Raw genomic sequence first — 27,485 nt, forward strand, 5'->3', positions numbered from 1 at the left:
TGTATATCTCTTATGTTTTGTCTCTCTCTCTCTCTCAAAGCTCACACCTTTCCCGGAAAGCCTCCAATTTTTTAATGTTCTTGGGCTATCTTTTGAGGCTTAAGCCTCCCTTCTCCTTTGCTCTCTCCGTCTCTCAGGTCTTGGTCTCCACGCATACCCCTTCCCCAAGTAATCTTTTTTTGGCTTTCTCCTTTTGAGTCCCGATCTTGACTTTAACGCTCCTTTTAAGGCTCGTTGAGATATAAACTCAAAAACAGGAACTCTCAGACACTTACGCAAGCAAAAATCTTCTCCAACACTGAAAACCCAAGTTTTTTCTTCGGTAAAAAGTCCAAAAAGAATGAAATTTTTTGCTTCAGAATCATTTTTGCTAATGAGTTCAGCTTCTAGTTTTGATTTTCTCCTAAAACCCATGTTTCTTCATGGGTGTTCTGCTTCATTGCACCTAGTTTTATTGCTTTTCTTGCTGGTCTTATGGGTAGTGAACAGAGTTAAAGAAGCTGGTGGGGAAGGATCAAAGGAGAGGTTAAGGCCAACGAAGGTTTTATGGTATAAGCAAACTTTAGCTTGTTGTTTTATTGTTTCATCTTTTAATACTGTCTTGTGTTTGTTAAGTTATTTTTATTGGTATAGAAATGGTTGGTCTGAGGATAAGTTAGTGACTCTTTCTGATTATGTGGTAAAAACACTTGCTTGGGGTACAACGTGTGTTTATTTGCATTATCAGTTCTCCGATTCTTGTGAACAAAAGAAGTTGCCATTATTGTTGAGAATTTGGTGGGGTTTTTATTTTTCAATTTCTTGTTATTGTCTTGTTATAGACGTTGTTCTTTACAAAGAACATGTTTCTTTCCCAAGTCAGTATTTAGTATCCGATGTTTTTTCTGTTATTACTGGTTTCTTCCTATGTATTGTGGGGTTTTTCGGAAGAAATGAGGGTGAAGATACCCTCCTTGAGGAGCCCCTTTTGAATGGAGATTCTAGTGTAGGTAATGGTGTAGAGTTGAGTAAGAAAAAAGGAGGTGATACTGTAACCCCATATTCAAATGCTGGTATTTTCAGCATTCTTACATTTTCTTGGATGGGGCCTCTCATTGCTGCTGGCAATAAAAAACCTTTAGACCTCGAGGATGTTCCTCAGCTAGATAGCAGTGATAGTGTTGTTGGGGCTGTTCAAAATTTTATAAACAGGCTTGCCTCAGCTGACAGTGAGGGGAGTGGAGTTACCGTGCTTAAGCTGGTGAAGGCACTACTCTTCTCAGCTTGGAAAGATATTCTTTGGACAGCTTTGTTAGCGTTTATGTACACTGTGGCTTCATATGTTGGCCCATATCTCATTGACACTTTTGTTCAGTACCTGAATGGGCAGCGGGAGTTTAAAAATGAGGGGTATCTTCTGGTTATGGCTTTCTTTGTTGCAAAGCTAGTAGAGTGCTTATCGCAGAGGCGCTGGTATTTTAAGTTGCAGCAAATAGGAATTAGGCTGAGGGCAGTACTGGTAGCAATGATTTATAACAAGGGTTTAACCCTTTCGTGCCATTCAAAGCAGAGCCACACCAGTGGGGAGATCATCAATTTCATGACTGTTGATGCAGAGAGGGTGGGTGAGTTTTGTTGGTACATACATGATCTATGGATAGTAGCTTTGCAAGTTGCTTTGGCCTTGGTGATCTTGTATAAAAACCTTGGATTAGCATCCATTGCAGCTTTTGTTGCAACAGTGCTTGTTATGTTGGCAAATATTCCTCTCGGGAAAATGCAAGAGAAGTGTCAGGACAAGTTGATGGAATCTAAAGATAAAAGGATGAAGGCAACATCTGAAATTTTGAGGAACATGAGAATTCTCAAACTTCAAGGGTGGGAAATGAAGTTTCTGTCAAAGATTATTGGGCTCAGGAATATTGAGGAAGGATGGTTAAAAAGATTTGTTTATACAAATGGCATCACTAGTTTTGTTTTCTATGTTGCACCCTCAGTTGTGTCTGTAGCCACTTTTGGTGCTTCTATTCTTTTAGGAGTCCGACTTGAGTCTGGGAAGATCCTATCTGCGCTTGCAACGTTCAGGATTCTTCAAGAGCCAATCTACAGTCTTCCTGACACAATTTCAATGATAGCTCAGACAAAGGTGTCTCTTGATAGAATTGCTTCCTTCCTCCGCCTTGATGACTTGCAGCCTGATGTTATAGAGAAGCTTCCAAAAGGTAGTTCTGATACTGCAATTGAGATAGTTGATGGGAATTTTTCTTGGGATTTCACTTCTGCTACTGCAACGTTAAAAGATATAAATTTGAAAGTTTTCCATGGTATGAGGGTTGCTGTTTGTGGTACAGTTGGCTCTGGCAAGTCGAGTTTGCTTTCCTGTATTTTGGGGGAATTACCCAAGATATCTGGAACTCTTAAATTGTGTGGTACAAAGGCCTATGTTGCTCAGTCGCCCTGGATACAAAGTGGCAAGATTGAAGAGAACGTATTGTTTGGCAAGGAGATGGACAGGGAGAGGTATGACAGAGTGCTTGAAGCTTGTACCCTCAAGAAGGATCTTGAAATCCTCTCATTTGGTGATCAGACCATTATTGGTGAGAGGGGAATCAATTTGAGTGGTGGACAGAAACAGAGAATACAGATTGCACGTGCTTTATACCAAGATGCTGATATCTATCTCTTTGATGATCCATTCAGTGCTGTGGATGCTCACACAGGATCTCATTTATTTAAGGTAACATTTTTCTACTCTAATACTGTGGCATGTGTTTTTAAAGTTACTTTTAGTCTATGCAGAAAGGTATACTGCTCTATGTGAGGTTAATTAATTGAAACGCTAATATTTGCATTTTTGTCAGCTTGTTATTTGTGCTTTGCCCTTTTATTTTTGAGCTTTCTTCTTCAGTTATTGCTTTGCCTGAGTATCTCTGTTTGATCTTTGAATGACAGGAAGTTTTACTTGGCATTTTGAGTTCAAAAACAGTGATTTATGTCACTCATCAAGTTGAGTTTTTACCAGCTGCTGATCTAATCTTGGTAAAGCTATTTACATTTTCAGTGATTTTAATCCTATACCTTGGAGGGTAAGCAATAATATAATTACTGGATTCAACTTGTACATTTTTGTTAGGTCATGAAAGATGGCAGGATTACACAAGCTGGAAAGTATAATGACATTCTCAATTCAGGAACTGACTTTATGGAACTTGTGGGTGCACATAAGAAAGCTTTGTCAGCCCTTGATACTGTTGATGCAGTATCTGTTTCTGAAAAAAATATCAGTGAGGGAGATCCTACTACGGGATGTGCCAATGGGAACGTGCAGAAAGAAGATAACCAAGGTAATGAGAGTGGTAAAGTAGATGATGTCAGGCCAAAAGGACAGCTTGTTCAAGAAGAGGAGAGAGAAAAAGGAAAAGTTGGGTTTTCAGTCTACTGGAAGTATATCACAACAGCATACGGAGGAGCTCTTGTGCCTTTAATATTGCTTGCACAGATTGTCTTTCAGATTTTTCAAATTGGCAGCAATTATTGGATGGCCTGGGCGTCTCCCGTGTCTGCAGATGTCAAACCTCCAGTTGGGAGCTTTACACTAATAATTGTCTATTTAGCTTTGGCCATTGCTAGTGCCTTTTCTGTCCTTGCCAGAGCCATGCTTCTTCGTACAGCTGGATACAAAACAGCCACTCTTCTCTTCAAAAAGATGCATTTATGCATTTTCCGTGCCCCTATGTCTTTCTTTGATTCCACACCAAGTGGAAGAATACTAAACAGAGTTAGTATCTAATGTTTTCCTCTATGGATTTTAAATATTCCATTTTAATTTTTTGGGCGGCATTCCTTCCTTGTTTTTTAAGGATTCTGTTATTGTCCTGCCTCTTTTAGGCTTCTACAGATCAAAGTGCAGTGGATTTGAACATTCCGTATCAAGTTGGTTCATTCGCCTTTTCAGTTATCCAGCTCCTTGGAATCATCGCAGTCATGTCTCAGGTTGCTTGGCAGATCTTTATCATTTTTATCCCTGTGATTGCTACCTGCATTTGGTACCAGGTAACCCTTGTCACCTCATATAGTATGCTGTCTGTCGAATTGTGGCTATAGAATGCATAACCTTATAAACTTGCAACCATGAAGCTATTTATTGTAAATCTCAAAGTCATTTGAAAAAACATTCCACCTTGCATAATACTTGGACATAGTAATTCTCATAAACTTGTAATCTTGCAGCAATATTATATATCTTCTGCACGAGAACTTGCACGATTGGTTGGAGTATGCAAAGCTCCAGTGATACAGCATTTTGCTGAAACAATTTTAGGAGCAACAACTATCAGGAGCTTTGATCAAGAGTCAAGATTCCAAGAGACAAGCATGAAACTAACTGATGGGTATTCTCGTCCAAAATTTCATGCTGCTGCTGCAATGGAATGGCTGTGCTTCCGCATGGACATGTTGTCTTCTATTACTTTTGCTTTCTCTTTGTTCTTTTTGATCTCTATACCAGAGGGAGTTATTGACCCAGGTAATTGATTTCAGATTGGCATCTTTATTGACTACAATGTCATTGTAGATAACAGATGCTAGAGGAGAATGACTGAAGTTTTTTCTTTTGTTTAGCCATTGCTGGTTTAGCTGTGACGTATGGACTCAATCTAAATATGTTGCAAGCTTGGGTAGTTTGGAATATTTGCAATATGGAGAATAAAATTATATCTGTTGAGAGACTGCTTCAGTACAGTAGTGTTCCTAGTGAGCCTGCCCTTGTGATAGAAACTAATCGCCCGGACCATTCTTGGCCATCTCATGGAGAAGTTAATATTCATGATCTGCAGGTAATGCAGTTATGTGGTGTTTATGACTCTAAGTTGTTATGTGTTTTTGAAATAAATGATGATGTTCGATGTAGGTGCGGTATGCTCCACACATGCCACTCGTCTTGCGAGGTATGACCTGCACATTTCCAGGAGGGTTGAAAACTGGCATTGTAGGGAGAACAGGGAGTGGTAAAACAACTCTCATACAAACACTTTTCCGCATAGTTGAACCTGCAGCGGGTCAGATTGTAATCGATGGTGTCAATATCTCAACAATTGGACTGCATGATTTGCGGTTAAGACTCAGCATCATCCCTCAGGACCCTACTATGTTTGAAGGGACTATACGGAGTAATTTGGATCCTCTTGAAGAGTACACAGATGAACAGATTTGGGAGGTGGGTTCATTTCATTTTGTTATGAGAGAAAAGCATTTCTAGTCTGTACCATTTCTTTTCTAATAAAATGCATAGTCTTTATGATTGATATTTGAAGTCTGATATGTGTTGATGTATGTTTTGATTTTCAAAGGCACTGGATAAGTGCCAACTTGGGGATGGAGTTAGAAAGAAGGAAGGCAGGCTAGATTCTTCAGGTATGATCTTCTATCATATAACATAAAAATTGGTTTTCTTTTTCTTTTGAACGTCATCCAAGTTGTTTCAAATCTACTGCTAAATTCAACTATTTAAAGAAATTTTAAAGGAATATAACACTGCTTCTGCAGTGACTGAGAACGGAGAGAATTGGAGCATGGGTCAAAGGCAGCTGGTCTGTCTCGGGCGTGTGCTGCTCAAGAAAAGTAAGATCCTAGTGCTTGATGAAGCTACGGCATCAGTTGATACAGCTACCGATAATCTGATTCAGACAACCTTAAGGGAGCACTTTTCTGACTGTACGGTCTTAACAATTGCACACCGGATAACTTCTGTTCTTGACAGTGATATGGTTCTGCTTCTAAGTCACGGTTAGTACAGTTGTGTAATTTACAGTTTGCTTGTAGGATTCTTTTAAGTTCATTTCATTTAAACCTTTTTCTAACTGTTGCAGGACTTGTTGAAGAATATGATTCTCCCGCTAGATTGTTAGAAAACAAGTCTTCATCTTTCGCACAGCTTGTAGCAGAGTATACTGTAAGATCAAATTCAAGTATGGAGAAGTTCGACTGAATAAGATGATGACGAAAATCATGTCTTAAATTTTTTATCAAGAAAAAAATGTGTTACTCATTGGGAATGTTTTGTACAAGACAAGCCTAGTAGTTATTCTGGCTTCAATAAACAGTAGTAATATATTTTCTTTTTCTCTTCTTTCAGTCTGCTATTATTAAGTTATTCAGAGTCTGTCATCAAATATATCAAACCTTTCTGAATAGTTTTCAATATTTCAGTCTGGTATGACCTGATAGCAACTTGTAAGAATCAAAGAGTTCTTTCAATTAGTTTAGAATAACCTGCAATCTTGCAGCATCAGGTGCTATGCTTATCTGTTATCAAATTATTACCAGCACTATTTATTCACTATAATTAAGCAGGATGGTGAGATTAAGTATAGCTATTCATTGTATTAAGTAAGATAGCAATTTTTAGTTTGAACTCTTGTTTTGGAACAGGAAAACAGCCAGATTAAAGAAATTAGAGGGTCAAGTTCTCCATTTCACAGTAACCAGTAACTTGGTTTAGCTATCAGTTGTGCATATCCTACTTAGAAGCAGATGATGACAATTTGGGATCAATCTCTTTTGAGTAGCTCATCACTTACATGTTAAAAGAAGCTATCAGTTACAGTAACTGCACGTTGTGGAGTCAATTCCAACGCGGCAAAAGACTAAATTCCAGCCTGGTGTAGACCATATGAGCATTAATGAGACAAATTATATAATAGAATGATTGGATCATTCATCCATATTTTCCTCTTACACGTACCACCTCACCTTTTTCTTTAAGATTAGTTTGATTTTTCCTTTAAACTTGTCCTCTTTCTCTCTTTGATCATCCCATATTTTCCCTAAAAAACAAATCAATGACCTTAATGAGCTAGATAATCTAATTAATTAATCAGAAGAAAAGTCTAGATATGATGATTTCGACTGTTACTTCATATTATTTACAAATGATAGTATCAATCTGATTCATCATGCAAAGACTCTTGTTCATTTTGTTACCCTATTTGCTTTAAGATAACTTAATTGACGGTTCAAAGAAGCTAGCTCCAACGTTAAGGTTCTTCCAGCTTAGCTCAATTTTTCTACTAGCCTAGTCAATACTACAAAATTTCCAGGCTGGTGTAGTCCATATTAACATTGACGAGGCAAAGTCTATAATGGAATGATTGGATCTAGTGCACATATATTTTCCACTTACTGAATACGACTTTCTCTTACTTTCATATTAGCTTGATTTTTCCTTTTTAATCGAGACCCATAAAATTAAAATTGACAAATGTTCTTATTTGTTCTCTTTTTAATTGTATTAAAGATTTAAACAATTACATCCAAGAATATATTCTCTTGTGATGAATTTCAAGAACTGGTAGTCATTTCATCAATTTGATAATTGGTTGGGTCCTTATTGTTGCAATAAGATGGATAATCCAATTCTTATTTGCTATATGGATAAACCAATTTAGAAAGACTGTTCCAATCAACCATCCATGTATACAAATAACCCAGCAATTTGTTTTATCCGTTTGATTAATCAATTAGAGACTCTCATTCATTTTGCCATTCAATCATTTATCAAGTGGCCTCTCATTGTTGTGGAAATTTTAGCATACATGGAATCATTTTCTGCAATCTCAATCCCATTACTTAGTTGTCATGGAGAATTGAAAATGTAAGATAAAAATGCACAAGTAGGAATTTCCTTCATATGAATTGACTAATGAAGCTTGGAAAATAGAATCCAATGACCCAAGATTTTAAGCCCTAAGCCCAAATAGGAAGTTCAAAATTAAAATCTTGCCAATTTTCATGGATAAAAAGTAAATATCTATATTTTTATATATATATATATATATATATATATATAAATATCAAAGTAAAATAATAAATATGACAAGAGAGGAATTAAAAATTTAGGTGGTTACCAAAGTTTACTGAAGAAATTAGTTTACTTCAACCACAAGGTTATATATGAATACAAAATTATTTCATTGTAATTATAAGAAAATGAAATACTGTGTACCTCTTGGCAGCTTATGAATACTCATCTATGCCTTCTTACCATTCATATCGTCTCATTATTATTCCATTTCTCTTCTTGCTGCTTACTCAGAGCCTTTCAACTCCTCTACCTTCTTTTTTTTCCTCAACTTGCAACCTAATCTTTCATCTTCTTCTTCTTCTTCAGTAACACACTCGTGCTTTCCCGAAGAAGCTGCTGCATTGCTCCAATTCAAGACTTCTTTTTCCATCCGTGATACTTCTTCGTATTATGATTATTTTGGCGTTAATTCTATCCCAAGACAAATTCATGGCAGGAGGGTTCAGATTGCTGCTCATGGGATGGGGTCACTTGTGATAACATCAAGTGTCAAGTCACTGGCCTTGACTTTAGTTGCAGTCAGCTCTATGGCGGCTTCCCTTCCGATAGTAGTCTCTTCCATCTTCCACACCTGCAGAAACTCAAACTAGCCTTCAACCGTTTTAACTCTTCCAAGATGTCATCTAAGTTTGGTCAGTTTGCAAGTCTAGTGTATCTTAACCTCTCTCAAACAGTCTTTGCAGGACAAGTCCCATCCGAAGTCTCCCACTTGTCAAAATTGGTTTCTCTTGATCTCTCTTTGAATGATTTTCTAAAGTTTGACAAATGTACTCTAGAAAGACTTGTTGAGAACTTAACAGAGGTGAGACAACTCTTTCTTGATGGAATCATTATGTCTTCATGAATCTATCCTCATCTTTAAGGACACTTAGTCTCAATGGTTGTGAATTGCTAGGAAAAATCCCAGAAAATATTTTTCAACTCTTGCACCTCCATAATTTATACTTGTCATTCAACTTTTTTGGTGGAAAAATTCCATCATCACTTACAAATTTAAGATAACTTGAATTCTTAGATATTTCTCACGATCAACTTGAGGATTCTATTCCTAACGAGGTATCTATCTTTCCTAATTTAATCTTTCTAGACTTATCTTTTAATTTACTCAATGGAACACTTCCATCATGGTTATATACAATTTCCACATTGAAGCACATAAATCTCAATCACAACCAGCTTAGTGGTTATATCAATAAATTCCAATACAAATCACTGGAAGAGATTTTTTTTTGGAATAATAAACTTACGGGTCCACTTCCATCTTCAACATCCCAACTTGTGAACCTTACTATTCTTGACTTATCATCAAATAATCTAAGTGGTATTGTAGAGCTTGACATGTTCTCAAAACTCCAAAATATCTAATACCTTGATCTTTCATATAATAGTCTATCCTTAAGCTTTAATGGTACCAATGCTAATTATACATTGCCCAATCCTCAATATTTACACTTGTCTTCTTGCAATGTTAGTGAATTTCCCCAATTGTTAAGAGGCTCAAAGAGGTTGCAATCTTTGGACCTTTCCAACAATAAAATTTATGGCAAGATTCCCGAGTGGGTGCAAGATGTAGGGAAGGACTCTTTGTTGCTATTGAATCTATCTCACAACTCTTTGACAAATTTTGAGCAAATTCCATGGGACGGAATTGAATATCTTGACCTTAGCTCCAATTTGATTTAGAGAGATCTTCCAATTCCACCTTCAGCAACAACTTTCTTTTTATCTCAAATAATAGTTTGGGTGGACACATATCTTCTCTTTTATGCCAAGCAAATTCTCTTCAATTTCTTGACTTGTCTCACAATAAATTGAGTGGAATTATTCCATAATGTTTTGGAAATTTGAGCCAAAGCCTCTTAATGTTGAAATTAGAGATGAACGAGTTTCATGGAATCATTCTTCCAACTTTTACAAAGGGATGTCAGCTGAAACATCTAAACTTACATGGCAATCGACGAGGAGGACTTTAACACAATCCATCATTAATTTTAGAGGTCAGGAAGTGCTAGATCTTGGTAATAACTAGACCTGTCAATATGGGCTAGTCCGGCTCAGCTCGGCCCTGGCCCTTGTAGGCTGAAAAAATATGAGATGGGTCGAGTCAACTCATTTTTTTATATGGGTTGTAAAATCCCCAAACCAGCCCACCCCTTGCTAGCCCATGGGCTGAGTTAGGCCAGCCCATTTTTTTTTTCAAAAAAAAAAAATTATTTTTATAATTTAAGTTAATAAATTTTCTATTAATAAAATTATTTTATGATTTAATTCATAAATTAAATTTATTAATTTGATAAATAAATATTAAACACATTAAAATATATAAAATAAGTAACATTATTGGTAATTAAATTATTACTTTTATATAATTAAATATATAAAATTATTAATTTTTTTAACTCATAAGACTGGCCCGTCTCAACCCACTGATTTGGTGAGTTGACCCATCTAGGCTTGGTTTAAATATGGACCTAAATTTTCATGGCCCAGCCCATCTCATATTAAATGAAAAAAAAGATGACCCAATGGGTCAGGTCCATTTTGACAAGTATAGTAATAACAAGATCAATGATAAATTTTCTCATTGGTTGGGAAGTCTTCCACAACTACAAGTTCTTGTACTGGGTCGAATAAATTCCATGGTTCCATTTGTGGCCTTAGGTCTAGTCGTTCTTTCTCTAAAATCCAAATTTTTGATCTCTCAAATAATTATTTTACTGGTCCACTACCTGTTCAATATATAAAAAATTTTTGAAGTTATGATAAATATCAGAAAAGATGAACGTGGAATGTCATACAGGGCGGTGCATGGATATGGTGGCTATAGCTATTTTATTGGATTTACAATAAAAGCATTAGAGATTGAACTGATGAAACTTTTCATCATTGACTATAGCTATTCTATTTGAATTGCAATAAAACGAAAAGAGATTGAATTGGAGAAAATTTTCATCATGTTAATGAGCATTGACCTCTCAAATAATGAGTTTCAAGGTGAGATTCCAGAGGTTTTTGGAAAGCTTAACTCACTCAAAGAGCTTAACCTTTCCCATAATAACCTTAGTGGTTGTATCCCCACATCAATGGGCAATTTGACATCACTTGAGTCACTGAATCTCTCTTGGAACAAGCTTGTTGGGAAGATTCCTACACAATTGGCTAGTTTGGGTTTTCTTGAAGTGTTAAACCTTTCACAAAATCAGCTTGTTGGACCTATACCTCAGGGCAAACAATTCAATACCTTCGGCAATGATTCCTATGTTGGTAACTTGGGACTGTGTGCGTTTCCATTGTCAAACAGATGTGACAACATTGAGGCACCCTTTTTTCATGAGGAAGCAGATTCTGAATCTGAATTTGAGTGGAAAGTGGCATTGATGGGTTATGGAAGTAGACTAGTGTTCGGAATATCTGCAGCATACATCATATTCACACTTGGAAAACCCAAATGGCTTGTATGGAAGGTTGAAAAAGCAGGCTACAAATTGAAGAGATATCTGAGAGAACGCAGGAAGTTGTGAATTGGTAAGGATGGTTGTTGAAGTCCTTTTTTTCTTTTTCTTCCTAGAATAAATTTTCTTTTCATGGTAATGTAATCGTAAGCATGTTATTGATGTTTTATGGAATTTAAATTTGAATTTTGTATCCCTTTTTACAGATTTTGACATGGAATTCTAGTTGAATTCACTGCCCTTCTATATCTTTCGTCTGTAAGCTATATGAACATATTAATATTAATACATAGCAGAGCCTAGTAAGGTATGAGGAAAACTAAAAATTTATCAATTTGATTTTAGACGAGAGATAAGAGAGAAAAGAAGGCAGAGGAAAGTTCATCTGTACATATCTGAAGAAAAGAATGGGAAAAACACAAAGTTGGTAATCTTCCAACTTGGTGATTTCCTTCAGTGTTTCTGTTTATTCTCAAAGTTGCTTTCCTTCAGATTTGCCTTAGAAGACTTAGAAAGTCTTTTGCTTTTCATCAAGAGAAATGGTCTAAATATTAGGTATTGGACATCCTTATCAACCATCATTCCTTTAATTGGTACAACATATACATAATTAGTAATTACTTTTGGGTAGTTTCATTGATGATGCGAAGACGCTAGCTCCAGCATTCAGGTCTTCTTGCTTATCTCTTCCTTTTTATTATCGTAGTCAATACTGCAGACTTCACTTTCATGGATATTTCTGTAATGTTTCGGTTACTGCACTTCTGAGGCATAAACGTTTTTTCTTTCGTTCAGCAATAAAGTCAGCAGAAAATCATACTTTGTATCACAGAATTTACAGAATGATTTGAGAAAACTAATTTACAGCTAAGACTGACACAATAATATGTACCATTGAGGTATTTTCCATTAATGTAGATCCAAAGGGATCAATCATTTGGTCAAGAACTAGCCAGGGAAAGGAAATTTCTTGCTTTGATTCAAAGTTTCTTTCTTCCAAATTTTCATTAGAAGACTTAGAAAGTCTTTTGCTTTTCATCAAGATATGGTTTAATTATTAGGTATTGGACATCCTTATCAACCATCATTCTTTTAATTGATACAACATATAATTACTATTTGCTTTTGGACCAAATTGGTCTACAAATTGTTAAAAATACTTGAAAGTTGAAATGGATGTACTATTGAGAATCAAACTTTAGATAGTAAGAAATAGCATAAATAATAAACAAATGAAAATAAGTGTGAACATGAAGACAGACCTCCGAAGGTGATTATCTATTTCTCACTCTACAGCTATGTAAATGCCATTGACAATTCAAAATTAACTCTGTTGAAGGAAATTCTAACTAATGCAAGATGGGTTTCACGTTTATAGACCTGTTGAAATCAGAAAAAACATGAGCAAGCTTCCTTGGAGGAGTTTTAACCTCAGGCCGAAGCCCATAGGACATTACTTGCCTAGAACATCTATTACTTTTTGTATACGAAAATGAATTCTTTTATATAATGAATAAATTAATTAATAATTAAAACCAATTGATTGTTTGATTCAGAGTGTTAAACTAGAGAAAATTTCACTTGTATATATGCACTGCACATGCAGCTTCATCAATTAATTTCACACTTTGTTTAAGAAATAGTAGCCTAATCTCACCCAATATACATGTATAAGTGAAGTAAAACAAATTAGGCATTTTCTTGGTTAATTGATTGTTACCCAAATATTGAGAAACTCTGCTTCAAATCCAATTGATGAAACTGCAGAGAAAAGTTTCAGCAAAGTCTTCTTTTTCTTTGGAATCTCTGTTTTTTTGTATTTTTGTTCAGTGGAAGACAAGGGCCCAAACATCTTTTGCCTTATGGAACTTTTGGCCTCACTTTTTCTTCTCTTATTTCTTTCTTTCTTTCTATATTTAACAAGTAATTAGCATCAAGAAGTGGAATCAGCACATAAAAAATTGTAATGGTAACAAAACTTTCAAAAGGAAAAAGTTAGAGAGACTCAGTAAACTAATTTATGTTGAATACACTGATGTGAAGTTGGGGTTCATGTAATGTAGGCCACATAGTACTTTTTCATGCACGTATTTCACGTAAAAATGGTAAAGCGTGATACACGACCGTCCATTACTTATGTGAAAGCAAATCATACCAAGAATAAATTGAAACATGGAAAGATCAACATGTTAATCAGCATAGAGTTTTCCAAACGATTGGTATCTCCAAAAGCAAAAACGGTAGCTCCAACAGCATGAAGTGACAAAGAAAATTTCACTCGCATTCACTGCACGTGAACCTTCATCAATTAAGTTCACACTTTGTTTAAGAAATAGTAACTTAATCTCACCCCATACACATATATAGGTGAAGTAAAACAAAGACATTTACTTGGTTAATTGATTGTTAGCCAAATATTGATTGCTATGTGAAAGCAATTATGCCAATAATAAATTAATACATGGAAAGATCGACATGTGAATCAGCATAAAGTGGTATCTCCAAAAGCATAATGGGGTAAAAAGCAAAAATGATAGCTTCAAAAGCATAGAGTGGCAATATTGAGTCTTTATTTATGTATATTTGTCTCCATCCTCTTTAATCTGCAGCTGTAATCATGTGAGATTATCATCTTTTTTATATTCTTTCATTATATTTCGTTAGAAATTGAACAAAATGGAGTTAAAAGTTACTCTCTAGTTTAGTTCAACATGTTCTTGAGAAAATGAATATTGTCTAATATGAACTCTAACAACCCTGTTTCTGTTTCATCAGCTAAATAGATTATATGGTTTGCCACAATTTTTGAGAATGATATAACCAAATTAATTTACAGCTGTGGGGTTGTTAATAGTCAGGAGTCCTTTAGTCTTTTTGTATCTGCTCCCTCTCTTTGGGCTGCAGTTCTTTCTGTAACTATCTCCTTTTCAATGAAATTTATTGAACTGCTGAGCAAAAATAATAATAATAATAATAATAATAATTTACAGCTAAGTAGCAGACAGTAGAAGACTAAAATAGTAATAAGGAGCATTGAGGTGAGGTTTGTCACATTAATTTTATATAATTTTCTCTCCTTGATATACATCTCTCAATAATTTAGTCTTAGATATTCTTTGTTATGTCTTGGGTCATTGAGACAATTTGAATAAGAAATAAATTATCTTTCAAGTGTTGTTTACTCTGAAACTTTGAACTAGCAGCAGACTACTTGTCTCATGCCTTGTTGATGATTGCCTTTAACTTTGTTAGTCATCAATTATCCATCAAACCATGTCCCTAGACTCCATTCGCTTTTGGTAGCTTCATTGATGATGCAAAGAAGCTAGTTCCAGCATTCAGGTCCTCTTCCTTATCTCTTATTTTTTACTAGCGTAGTCAATACTGCAGATTTCAATTTTGCGGATACTTCTGTAATGTTTCAGTTACTGCACTTTTGAGGTATAAACTTTTTTTCTTTCATTAATACTTCAGCAACAAAGTCAGCAGAAAATCATACATCGTATCACTTAATTTACAGAATGATATGAAAAAACTAATTTACAGTTAAGTAGCAGATAATAAAAGACTAACACAATAATAAGTATCATCGAGGTGTTTTCCATTAATGTAAGATCCAAAGGGATCAATCATTTTATCCAAAGGGATCAATCATTTTCTCAATTACTAGTAAGGGATCCAAAGGGAAGCAAATTTCTTGCTTTCTTTCAAATTTGCATTAGAAGACTTAGAAAGCCTTTTGGTTTTCCATCAAGATATTGTTTAACTATTAGGTATTGGACACACATCCTTATCAACCATCATTCCTTTAATTGGTACAACATATATAATTAGTATTTGCTTTTGGACCAAATTGGTCTACAAATTGTAAAGAAAAACTTGAAAGTTGAAGTGGATGCACTATTGAGAATCAAACTTTAGACAGTAAGAAATAGTATCAATAATAAACAAATGAAAATAGGTGTGAACATAAAGACAGACCTCCAAGATGATTGTCTATTTCTCACTCTATCACTATGTAAATGCCATTGATAATGCAAAATTGGCTCTGTTGAAGGTAATTCTAACTAATGCAATATTGGTTTCATGTTTATAGACCGGTTGAAACCAGAAAAAACATCAGCAAGCTTCCTTTGAGGAGTTTTAACCTCAGGCCGATGCCCATAGGACATACTTGCCTAGAACATCTATTGCTTTTTGTATACGAAAATGAATTCTTTTATATAATGAATAAATTCATTAATAAAACCAATTGATTGTTTGATTCAAAGTGTTAAACTAGAGAAAATTTCAGATGTATGCACTGCACATGCATCATCATCAATTAAGTTAACACTTTGTTTAAGAAATATTACCCTAATCTCACCCCATATACATATACAAGTGAAGTAAAAACAAAGGGCATTTACTTGGTTAATTGATTGTTAGCCAAATATTGTGAAACTCTGCTACAAGTCCCTGTGAATAATTGACGAAACTGCAGATAAAAGTTCCAGAAAAGACTTCTTTTCTTTGGAAATCTCTCTGTCTCTCTTTATCTTGAATGCAGAGACTTGATAAACTAATTTGTGTTGAATGCAGTGGAAGGTGGGGTTCGTGCAATATATAGGCCACATAGACTTTTCCATGCAAGAATGGCAAAGAGTGATACACAACCCTTCTTTACTTATGTGAAAGCAAATAATGCCAATAATAAATTGATACATGGAAAGATCGATATTTGGATACAAACAAAGGTTTCCAAACGATTTGGTATATTCAAAAGCAAAATGGGGTAGAAAGCAAAAATTGAGTCTTTATTTATATATATTTGTCTCTATCCTCTTTAATATGCAAATGTAATCGTGTGAGATTATCCTATTCTCATATTCTTTTATGCTATAACCATGGTTAAAATTGCTACTCTTAGAATTTTTTTTTTTATATATTTGGAGAAGTGAGATTCGAATTCTATTTTTTTTTTTTGAGAGGGAGATTATTCTCTAACCAATGAACTAAATGCTCAACTGTACTCTTAAAATCTTCCTCATTCATTTTTTATTAAATTAATTTTTTTGAATAAAATTTAATTTAATTCTAGGTTAACTCTGCTTTTGTTAATATTGTGTAATATGAACTCTAACAACCCTGTTTCATCAGCTAAATAGATTATACAGTTTGCCACAATTTTAGAGAACGTTATGACAAGTCTAATTTACAGCTAAGTAGCAGACAGTAAAAGACTAAAATAGTAATAAGTGATAGGTGAGGTGTTTCTCATTAATTTGTTTAATTTTCTCTCCTTGATATACATATGTCAATAATTTAGTCTTCGATATTCTTAGTTTGGGACTTTCAATTTATTAATAATTGCATTTGTGAAAAAAAAAAAAAAGAAAGACAGAAAAGGGCTTTTAAAGTTTAGGGCTTCCTGTTTGTTACACCATTATTTGCCAGGGAAGAAAATTCCTTCAGCCATCACTCTATTAATTGGTACTTAAAAAGGCTCCATGGCCAACATACTTTAGTCTTTGCTTTTGGACCCCAATACCAAATTCACTCTTTTGGTCTACAAATTGTTAAAACTTTTGAAAGTTGGAATGCATAAATAATAAACAAATGAAAATGAGTGTGCACATGAAGACTAGCTCGATCTGGCATGCCATCAATTATGAACTGCGAAGAAACAGTACGAAAGTTTGAATAAAATTATGAACTTGGAACATACAGATGCTGCCATTTGTTTGACATTGCTTTGACTGGGCTGCTTATAAATACTCATCTATGTCTTCTCACCGTTCATATCAATCATACCATACCCTTATTATTCAATTTCTCTTCTTAATAAAGATGTGCTGCTTACTGAGACCCTTTCAGCTCCTCTACCTTCTTTTGTTCCTCCTCAATTTTCAACCTAATCTTTCATCTTCTTCTTCTTCTTCTTCAATAACACAGTTGTGCTCTCCTGAAGAAGCTGCTGCATTGATCCAATTCAAGACCTCTTTTTCCATTGATGAATCTTCTTCTTGGTGGTGCGATTATTATAGCAAAATATCTTATCCCAAGACAAATTCATGGAAGGAGGGTTTAGATTGCTGCTCATGGGATGGGATCACTTGTGATAACGTCAACGGTCAAGTGATTGGCCTTGACTTGAGTTGCAGCTGGCTATATGGCAGCATTGCTTCCAACAGTAGTCTTTTTCATCTTCGACACCTGCAGAAACTCAACCTCGCCTTCAACTATTTTAATTTATCCAAGATGTCATCTAAGTTTGGTCAGTTTGCAAGTCTAGAGTATCTCAACCTCTCTGAAGCATACTTCACAGGACAAGTCCCATCCCAAGTCTCCCATTTGTCGAAATTGGTTTCACTTGATCTCTCTGGGAATTATATTCAAACACTTGACAAACATACTCTGAAAGGACTTGTTGAGAACCTAACAAAGGTGAGACAACTTGTTCTTGATGATATCAATATGTCTTCCATTAGTTCTAATGCCTTGATGAATCTATCCTCATCTTTAAGGACTCTTAGTCTCGTTGGTTGTGGATTGATTGGAAAAATCCCAGAAAATATTTTTCACTTCTCACAACTCCGTTTTTTAGGCTTGCCATATAACTATTTTAGTGGACAAATTCCATCCTCACTTACAAACCTAAGACATCTTGAATTCTTATACATTTCTAATAACCAACTAGAGGGTTCCATTCCTAATGAGGTAACTGCCTTTCCTAATCTAATCTCTCTAGACTTATCTTTTAATTTACTCAATGGAACACTTCCATCATGGTTGTATACAGTTTCCACATTGAAGCACATAGCTCTTGAGAATAACAAACTCAGTGGTGATATCAAGGAATTCCAATACAACTCATTAGAAGAGATCTCTTTTGGGAATAATAAACTCAAAGGTCCTATTCCATCTTCAATATCCCATCTTGTGAACCTTACATTTGTCGACTTATCAAATCTAATTGGTATTGTAGAGGTTGACATGTTCTCAAAACTCCAAAATCTCCAAGTCCTAGACCTTTCATATAATAGTCTATCCTTAAGCTCTAATGGTGTTAGTGCTAATTATACATTGCCAAATCTTCAAGGTTTATATTTGTCTTCTTGCAATGTCAGTGAATTTCCTCAATTTTTAAGAGGTTCAGAATCTTTAAAACGTTTAGACCTTTCCAACAATAGAATTTCTGGGAAGATACCCAAGTGGATGTGGGATGTGGGAAAGGACTCTTTGTGGAACTTGAATCTATCTCACAACTCTTTGACAGATTTTGAGCAAATTCCATGGAAGGAAATTGAATATCTTGACCTTAGCTCCAATTTCATTCATGGAGATCTTCCGATTCCACCTTCAACAACAATGGTGTTTTTAATCTCAAATAATAGTTTCAGTGGAGAGATCCCTTCTCTGCTATGCAATGCAAATAACCTTGAATATCTTGACTTGTCTCACAACAACTTGAGTGGAATTATTCCACAATGTTTTGGAAACTTAACCCAAGGCCTTTTTGTGTTGAATCTACAAATGAACAAGTTTCATGGACCCATTCCTTCGGTTTTTACAAAGGGATGTCCTTTGTATTATCTCAACTTAAATGGCAATCAATTAGAAGGGCCTTTACCACAAGCCATCGTTAATTGTAGACGGTTGGAAGTGCTAGATCTTGGTAACAACAAGATCAATGATACATTTCCTCATTGGTTGGAAAGTCTTACACAACTACGAGTTCTTGTGCTGTATTCGAATCAACTGCATGGTTCTATTCATGGCCCGTGGTCCAGTCATTCTTTCTCTGAAATTCAAATTTTTGACCTGTCAAGTAATTATTTTACTGGACCACTTCCAGTTAAATATATAAAAAATTTCAAGGTTATGATAAATCTCACTGTAGATGAAAGTGAAATGTCATACATGGGGACGGGGGGTCGTGCTCCTGGTGACTTCTATGGTTATTCTACTAGAATTGCAATAAAAGGACAAGAGATGGAATTGGAGAAAATTTTCTCCGGGTTCACGAGCATTGACCTCTCAAATAATGAGTTTCAAGGTGAGATTCCAAAGGTTATTGGAAAGCTTGACTCACTCAAAGAGCTTAACCTTTCTCATAATAACCTTAGTAGTTGTATCCCCACAACAATGGGGAATTTGACAGCACTTGAGTCGCTGGATCTCTCTTCGAACAAGCTTGTTGGGAAGATTCCGGAACAGTTGACTAGTTTGGGTTCTCTTGAAGTGTTAAACCTTTCACAAAATCAGCTCGTTGGACCTATACCTAAGGGAAAGCAATTCAATACCTTTGGTAATGACTCCTATGCTGGTAACTTGGGATTGTGTGGGTTTCCATTGTCAAAGAGCTGTGACAACACTGAGGCACCCATTTTTCCTGAGGAAGCAGATTCTGAATTTGGATTTGAGTGGAAAGCGGCATTGATGGGTTATGGAAGTGGACTAGTGTTCGGAATATCTGCAGCATATATCATATTCACACTTGGAAAACCAAGATGGCTTGTAAGGATGGTTGAAGAAGTAGGCTACAAATTGAAGAGATATCTCAAAGGACGAAAGAATTTGTAAATTAGTAAGGAGACCTCATCTGTTGCTGGTGGATGGAATGGTTTGTGTTCCTTTTTGTTGTTCCTTTTATGTTCAGTCTGATTTTCTTTTCTTGGTTGTGTTTTGTTTTGTCTTGCACCTTGTCTTCTCTTCCAGGGGTTGTATCATGTTTTTAGGTTGTTTGTTATAGGGGATGTCCTGTTTTTGGTCTAGTATGTTGCTTGGCTGTTGCTCATAGCCATCCAAATGCTTGTTCTCTTCTCTTTTGTTCACTAGTGCTTGTTCCTGGTTGATAATGAATTCTACTTTTCAGAAAAAGTAAGGATGGTAGTTGCAGATTTTGTTTTTTTTCTTTCTAGAATAAATTTTCTTTCACGCTAATGAAATTGTAAGCCTGTTATTGATGTTATATGGAATTTAAAATTGAATTTTCTATCCCTTTTACAGATATTGACATAAAATTTTAGTTGAATTCACCGCGTTTAAATAAATTTTTTTTTTAATGTTTGGAAGCAGCAAATATCATGATCACACTTGGAAAACCAAGATGGCTTGTAGGGATGGTTGAAGAAACAGGCTACAAATTGAAGAGATATCTCAAAGGACGAAGGAATTTGTAAATTAGTAATTAAGATGGTTGTTGCAGACTGTTTTTTTCTTCCTTGAGTACATTTTCTTTCATTGTAATGAAATTGTAAGCATGTTATTGATGTTTAATGGAATTTAAAGTTGAATTTTCTTTTGACATGGAATTTTAGTTGAATTCACTGCCCTTCTATATCTTTAGTCTGTAAGCTATATTAACATATAGTACTAATACATATTATCAGTATGCAACCTACCTTTGATATTTGTTTTTTCATTAAACCACATGAGTTAAAAAGAGCAATGAATTAGCTTTTCTGCTGTCTTATAGTCCTAGATCAGGGGACTAGCAGGATAGAAACAGGGAAGAAGAAGACTTGATTTGATTATAACATTAAACATGATTTTCTGCTGTCTTATCAAAGATTGTTGTCTCATCAACCATTATTCTTTTAATTGGTACAACATATATAATTAGTATTTGCTTTTGGACCAAATTGGTCTACAAATTGTTAAAAATACTTGAAAGTTTAAATGGAATGTACTAAGGAGAATCAAACTTTAGACTGTAAAAACTAGCAGAAATAATAAACAAATGAAAGTAGGTGTGAATATGAGGACTGACCTCAAAAGATGATTGTCTATTTCTCACTCTATTATGAGAGGGTACTATAAATTTAAACTAAATTTAATTCTCATATTCATAATTGTTATATTTATCACTACAAAATAAAAAAAAATCCCAAATTGAATTACCCAACTAAAATGTTTTATATATGAAAACAAAAAATAAATAAACATTATAATATTTATTCGTCAATTGTTTTGCTCCTTGCAATGGGGAAATTTTATTTAACCACTAATGAAAAAAAAAGTGGAAAAATTGAGTCTTTATTTATATATATTTGTCTCTATCCTCTTTAATCTGGAGCTGTAATCATGTGAGATTATCCTATTCTTATATTCATTCATTAGATTTCGTTAGGAATTGAACAAAATGGAGTTTAAAGTCACCCTGTTTCATCATGAGCAAAATAGATTTTATGGTATGAAACAATTTTAGGGAATGATATGACAAAATTAATTTACAGCTAAGTAGCAGACAGTAAAAGACTAAAATAGGAATAAGTAGCATTGAGGTGCTTTCCATTAATGTGGATCCAAAGGGATCAATCATTTGCTCAGGTACTACCCAAGGAAGGAAATTTCTTGCTTTGATTCAAAGTTACTGTTTTTTCAAATTTTGATTAGAAGACTTAGAAAGTCTTGTGCTTTTCATCAGGAGAAATGGTCTAACTATTAGGCATTGGACATCCTTATCAACCATCATTCTTTTAATTGCTACAACATAATTAGTATTTGCTTTCGGACCAAATTGGTCTACAAATTGTTAAAAAACTTGAAAGTTGAAATGGATGTATTATGGGTAAGAAAGAGCCAAAACATTATGCAAATGAAAGTAAGTGTGAACATGAAAATAGACCTCTGAAGATGATTGTCTATTTCTCACTCTATTGCTATGTAAATGCTATTGATAATGCAAAATGGGCTCTGTTGAAGGAAATTTTAACTAATGCAAAATTGGTTTCATGTTTATAGACTGGTTGAAACCAGGAAAAACATCAGGAAGCTTCCTTTGAGGAGTTTTAACCTCAGGCCAAAGACCATAGGACTTTACTTGCCTAGAACATCTATTACTTTTTGTATACAAAAATGAATTCTTTTATAAAGTAAATAAATTAATTAATAAAACCAATTGATTATTTAATTTAAACCAGAAAATTTCAGATGTATGCACTACACATGCAGCTTCGTCAATTAATTTCACACTTTGTTTAAGAAATATTACCCTAATCTCACCCCATATACATAAATGAAATAAAACGAAGGCATTTACTTGGTTAATTGATTGTTACCCAAAAATTGTGAAACTCTGCTACAAGTCACTGCTCCCAATTGAAGAAACTGCAGAGAAGAGTTTCAGCAAAGACTTCTTTTCTTCGGAATCTCTTTGTTCTTTTTTTATTGTTATTATTTTTCTTATTTAAATCCTTGGTGGAGGACAAGGGCCCAAACATAATTTGTCTCAAGTGCAGAGACCTGGTAAACTGATTTGTCTTGACTGCAACGGTGTGAAGTGGGGTTCATGCAATATATAGGCCACAGAGAGTTTTTCGTGCACCTATTTTACGTAAGAATGGCCAAGCGTGAAACACGACCGTCCTTTAGTTATGTGAAAGCAAATCATGCCAATAATAAATTGATACATGGAATGATTGATATCTGAATCAGCATAAAGTTTTTCAAACGATTTGGTATCTCCAAAAGCAATATGGGGTTAAAAGCAAAAGTGAGTCTTTGCCCTAATTCTTATCAACCATGGCGAAACATAATTAGTATATGCTTTTGGACCAGGTCGGTCTACAAATTGTTAAAAAACTTTAAAGTTGAGAGGGCACTCTGATTGAAACTTACAAAGATGACTTCCAACTCAAAAAGCTAAGTTAATACTCTCAATTTTAGAGGATTGTCCCTAACAAATTGAATCCAAATTGAATTTACCTTTTGGCACCAATGCTGCCATTAGTTTGCCTTTGGTTTGACTGGGCAGCTTATAAATAGTCATCTATGCCTTCTCACCATTCATAACTATCATATCATACCATTAATTTTCAATTTCTCTTGCTAAGAAAGATGTGGTGCTTACTGAGAAGCTTTCAACTCCTCTTGTTTCTTTTGTTCCTCTTAAATTTTCAAGCTAATCTTTCATCTTGTTCTTCTTCAACAACACATTTGTGCTCTCCTGAAGATGCTGCTGCGTTGCTCCAATTCAAGAGCTCTTTTTCCATCAGTGAAGTTTTATCTTGGTCTTGCGATGATGCTGGCACTAAATCTTCTCCCAAGACAAATTCATGGAAGGAGGGTTCAAATTGCTGCTCATGGGATGGGATCACTTGTGATAACATCAACGGTGAAGTGATTGGCCTTGACTTGAGTTGCAGTCAGCTATATGGCAGCATCCCTTCCAATAGTAGTCTCTTCAATCTTTCGCACCTACAGAAACTCAACCTAGCCTTTAACTACTTTGACTCTTCCAAAGTGTCATCTAAGTTTGGCGGGTTTGCAAGTCTAGTGTATCTCAACCTCTCTGGATCACGTTTTGCAGGACAAGTCCCATCCCAAGTCTCTCACTTGTCGAAATTGATTTCACTTGATCTCTCTCAGAATTATGATCTAACATTTGACAAACATACTTTGGGAAGACTTGTTGAGAACTTAACAGAGGTGAGACAACTTTTTCTTGATGATATCAATATGTCTTCTATTAATCCTAATGCCTTGATGAATCTATCCTCATCTTTAATGACACTTAGTCTCCGGAGATGTTATTTGCGAGGAAAATTCTCAAAAAACATTTTAAGATTCCCAAAAAACATTTTTCTCCTGCCAAACCTCAAGTCAATCTATTTAAGAGGCAATCAAAACCTTGCTCTCGATTTTCCAAAGTTGAACAAGAGCAGCAATCTCGAACTTTTAGATTTATCAAACACTTCTTTCTCTAGAGGATTGCCTGACTCAATTGGGAATCTTGTTTCTTTGAAGCATTTGCTTCTTGACCATTCCAAGGTTCTAGGGTCAATTCCAAGATCATTGGGGAACCTAGTTTTGTTGGAGTATTTAGATCTTCGAGGATCCACCTTTTCAGGATCAATTCCAAGATCATTGGGAAACCTCTCGCAACTCAGTTATTTAGACTTGGCATTTAACAATTTCAGAGGTCAAATTCCATCCTCACTTACAAATCTAAAACATCTTGAAATTTTAGACATTTCTTATAATCAACTAGAGGGTTCCATTCCTGATGAGGTATCTGCCTTTCCTAATCTAATCTCTCTAGACTTAGGTTCTAATTTACTCAATGGAACACTTCCATCATGTTTGTATACAATTCTCACATTGAAGGACATATTTCTCTATGAAAACCAGCTTAGTGGCGATATCAGGGAATTCCAATACAAATCACTAAAAGGGATAAATTTTGGGAATAATAAACTCACAGGTCCACTTCCATCTTCAATATCCCAACTTGTGAACCTTACTATTCTCATTTTATCATCAAATAATCTAAGTGGTATTGTAGAGCTTGACATGTTCTCAAAACTCCAAAACATCCAATACCTTGATCTTTCATATAATAGTCTATCCTTAAGCTCTAATGGCACTGGTGCTAATTATACATTGCCCAATCTTCAATATTTACAATTGTCTTCTTGCAATGTCAATGAATTTCCCCAATTTTTAAGAGGTTCAGAAGGTTTGAAATATTTAGACCTTTCCAACAATAGAATTTATGGCAAGATTCCTAAATGGATGTGTGATTTGGGGGGTTACTATTTGTGGTACTTGAACATATCTCGCAACTCTTTGACAGATCTTAACCAATTTCCAATGGAAGGAATTCTAGCCCTTGACTTAAGCTCCAATTTGATTCACGGAGATCTTCCCATTCCACGTTCTTCGAGTGCTAGTATCTTTTTGATCTCAAATAATAGTTTGAGTGGAGAGATCTCTTCTTTGATCTGCGAAGCAAGTTCTCTTGAATACCTTGACTTGTCTCACAACAACTTGAGTGGAACTATTCCAGAGTGTCTTGGGAATTTCAGCAAAAGCCTTTCAATGTTGAAACTACAGATGAACCGATTTCATGGAATTATTCCTCCAACTTTCATAAAGGGTTGTCAATTGAAGAATCTCAACTTAAATGGCAATCAATTAGAAGGGGCATTAACACAATCCATCATTAATTGTAGAGATCTGGAAGTGCTAGATCTTGGTAACAACAAGATCAATGATACATTTCCTCATTGGTTGGGAAGTCTTCCACGGCTAAAAGTTCTTGTACTACAATCGAATCAATTCCATGGTTCCATTCATGGCACTAGATCCAGTCGTTCTTTCTCTAAAATCCAAATTTTTGACCTTTCAAATAATTATTTTACTGGTCCACTACCTATTCAATATATAAAAAATTTCAAAGTTATGATAAATATCCGAAAAGATGAAGATGGAGTGTCATACTTGGGGCTGCTGGATTTTTCTGGTCACTTCTATAGCTATTCCATTGGAATTGCGATTAAAGGTCGAGAGATTGAATTGGAGGAAATATTTGTCATGTTCACAAGCATTGACCTCTCAAAAAATGAGTTTCAAGGTGAGATTCCAAAGGTTATTGGAGAGCTTAACTCACTCAAAGGGCTTAACCTTTCTCATAATAACCTTAGTGGTTATATCCCAACGTCAATGGGAAATTTGATTAATCTTGAATGGTTGGACCTCTCTTCAAACAAGCTGGTTGGGAAGATTCCAGAGCAATTGCTGGATCTGACATCTCTTTCCTTCTTAAACCTCTCCATGAATGAACTAGTTGGGCCAATTCCTCGAGGCAAGCAATTCAACACGTTTGAAAACAGCTCTTATGAAGGGAATGATGGATTATGTGGTTTTCCACTCACAAGAAGTTGCAGCATCAACAAGTCGCCTCAACGACTACCACCTTCAAACTTACTGGAAGAAGATGATGGCTCAGAATCTAAAATTGCTTTTGGGTGGAAAGTAGTGTTGATAGGTTATGGATGTGGACTATTGTTTGGATTAGCTGTGGGATACGTTGTTTTTCGAACTGGTAAGCCAGAATGGATTGTAACTTTGGTTGAAGACCTGTATCCTAAGAGGCGAAGAAAGTCAAAGATTGGCAACCGCAGTGGTGGAAGAAGAAGAATCTAGTCAGTGCAAATGATGTTCAAGGATTTGTGTTGCAGTTGTCTCTTTTCTGGTAGTGCAGTCTGTCAGGTGTGTTTGGCCATGGTGAAGGTATGTCTTTGTCTTTATTATTGCATCAATTGTCTCTGTCTTTTATTGAATTTAATAATGTATTGAAGGATCTCTTCTAAGTGTTGAAATGTTTGTATGGTTTCAGCTATTTATGTCTCCATCTATCACTTTAGTTTCGATTCTTCCTACCTCCTATATATAATCTCTGTTACTGCTCTTCAACAAAAAAAGAAAAAGAAAAGGAGAAAATCTCCTCTTTAGCAATCTCTTTAACCTATTATAGAAATAATTTGTTTTTCAGGAGTTATATGGCTGAAATTGAATATTTCCCCTTTACTCTACCAGAACTTTTCTTGGTTGATTTTAGCTGCCTAAATTATGAAGCAATTAAATGAATCAGTTGATATTTAAGTTGTATGCCTCAGGCAACAGGACTGTACAAAAAATTAATAAATTTGTATATCTTAATCATGGATTTACATGTATATTAGTAAATTTTACTAATCTTATTCCAGCAAGTGACAAAAAGTACAAGTTGCAGTCAAGCATTCTTAATTCTGATCGACAGCAAACAACCAGTCATGCTTTAAAAAATATACCCTGCTTTCCATATCCTGATTACTTGTAAAGCACATTGAAGAAATGAAGAAACTAGCAACATTCTTACCTCGAGCAGCTTAATGAAAATCAGACAAAAGGTTGAAGCTCGATTTGTTGTTCAAAAGTTGCTTTAACAAAGAGTGGCATGTCTGTGAAACAGAGATTCTACCATAGTGTTATTGGCTAAGGCATTGATTCCAAAAAGCACTGTCAACATGAAAGCTGCGTACTGCACAAGGCGATGAAATATATTTAGTAGGTTTAGAAGAGAAGTAAAACAAGAGGAATTTAGAGTTCCATCCCAAACATCTCATTTTTTTTACTTGAAAGTTCATAACATGATTGTGGGGATGATGTGACAATGCAGATAAGCATTTGTAAGCTAACATGCATGTCCTTTTTTTTTCTCTTTTTGATGAAACATGCCAGCAAAAATCTGTTTCAGTATTTCTACCAGAAAATTCAGAATTCTTAGCATTGTTCTCCTCTTTTGTGTAGATCATCTTGATAGTACAGAACCCAACTTTCTGGTTTCAAATCACTAGGCAATCTGTTAGACAATCCGGGTATGGAGATGCTCTGTTAAAGGAAATTCTAACTAATGCAAGATTGGCTTCATGTTTATGTTTGTG

General features: G+C 35.1%; 2 protein-coding genes and 3 pseudogenes across 4 annotated transcripts; all 5 read left to right on the forward strand.

Annotated features, from left to right (window-relative positions):
- Positions 1–27: 27 nt before the first annotated feature.
- On the forward strand, positions 28–6,111 carry LOC18593333 (ABC transporter C family member 3-like). Its single transcript, XM_018125182.2, has 10 exons — positions 28–2,716; positions 2,932–3,018; positions 3,113–3,757; positions 3,868–4,032; positions 4,210–4,504; positions 4,600–4,814; positions 4,889–5,194; positions 5,328–5,391; positions 5,524–5,763; positions 5,847–6,111. The coding sequence occupies exons 1-10, from the start codon at positions 341–343 to the stop codon at positions 5,963–5,965; spliced, it is 4,512 nt and encodes a 1,503-aa protein (XP_017980671.2). The 5' UTR covers positions 28–340; the 3' UTR covers positions 5,966–6,111.
- A 1,914-nt stretch (positions 6,112–8,025) lies between these two features.
- LOC18593334 (receptor-like protein Cf-9) lies at positions 8,026–9,536 on the forward strand (annotated as a pseudogene).
- An 829-nt stretch (positions 9,537–10,365) lies between these two features.
- Positions 10,366–11,421, forward strand: LOC108662689 (receptor like protein 22-like; annotated as a pseudogene).
- Positions 11,422–17,089: 5,668 nt separating this feature from the next.
- LOC18593335 (receptor-like protein Cf-9 homolog) lies at positions 17,090–20,280 on the forward strand. Its single transcript, XM_088807930.1, has one exon. It carries the CDS (start codon positions 17,122–17,124, stop codon positions 19,855–19,857), a length of 2,736 nt encoding a protein of 911 aa, XP_088664056.1. The 5' UTR covers positions 17,090–17,121; the 3' UTR covers positions 19,858–20,280.
- A 2,785-nt stretch (positions 20,281–23,065) lies between these two features.
- LOC18593337 (receptor-like protein 33 pseudogene) lies at positions 23,066–27,338 on the forward strand (annotated as a pseudogene). Of its 2 annotated transcripts, none has more exons than XR_016027356.1 (2): positions 23,066–26,292; positions 26,769–27,338. The product of XR_016027356.1 is annotated as a receptor-like protein 33 pseudogene, transcript variant X1 (transcript). The 2 variants fall into 2 exon arrangements; XR_016027357.1 differs by lacking the exon at positions 26,769–27,338 and having other exon boundaries at positions 23,565–23,706; positions 24,854–26,401.
- The last annotated feature ends 147 nt before the right edge of the window (positions 27,339–27,485 follow it).

The sequence above is a fragment of the Theobroma cacao genome, chromosome 7 (assembly GCF_053813885.1).
Source record: "Theobroma cacao isolate CCN51 chromosome 7, ASM5381388v1, whole genome shotgun sequence".
NCBI lineage: Eukaryota > Viridiplantae > Streptophyta > Magnoliopsida > Malvales > Malvaceae > Theobroma > Theobroma cacao.

Excerpts from the sequence above, each read along its gene's own strand:
- LOC18593333 (XM_018125182.2), top strand. The coding sequence starts at position 341 with ATGAAATTTTTTGCTTCAGAATCATTTTTGCTAATGAGTTCAGCTTCT. Across the intron at positions 5,195-5,327 it reads CAGATGAACAGATTTGGGAG|GCACTGGATAAGTGCCAACT; the intron begins GTGGGTTCATTT and ends TGATTTTCAAAG. Across the intron at positions 5,764-5,846 it reads GGTTCTGCTTCTAAGTCACG|GACTTGTTGAAGAATATGAT; the intron begins GTTAGTACAGTT and ends TAACTGTTGCAG.
- LOC18593335 (XM_088807930.1), top strand. The coding sequence starts at position 17,122 with ATGTGCTGCTTACTGAGACCCTTTCAGCTCCTCTACCTTCTTTTGTTC.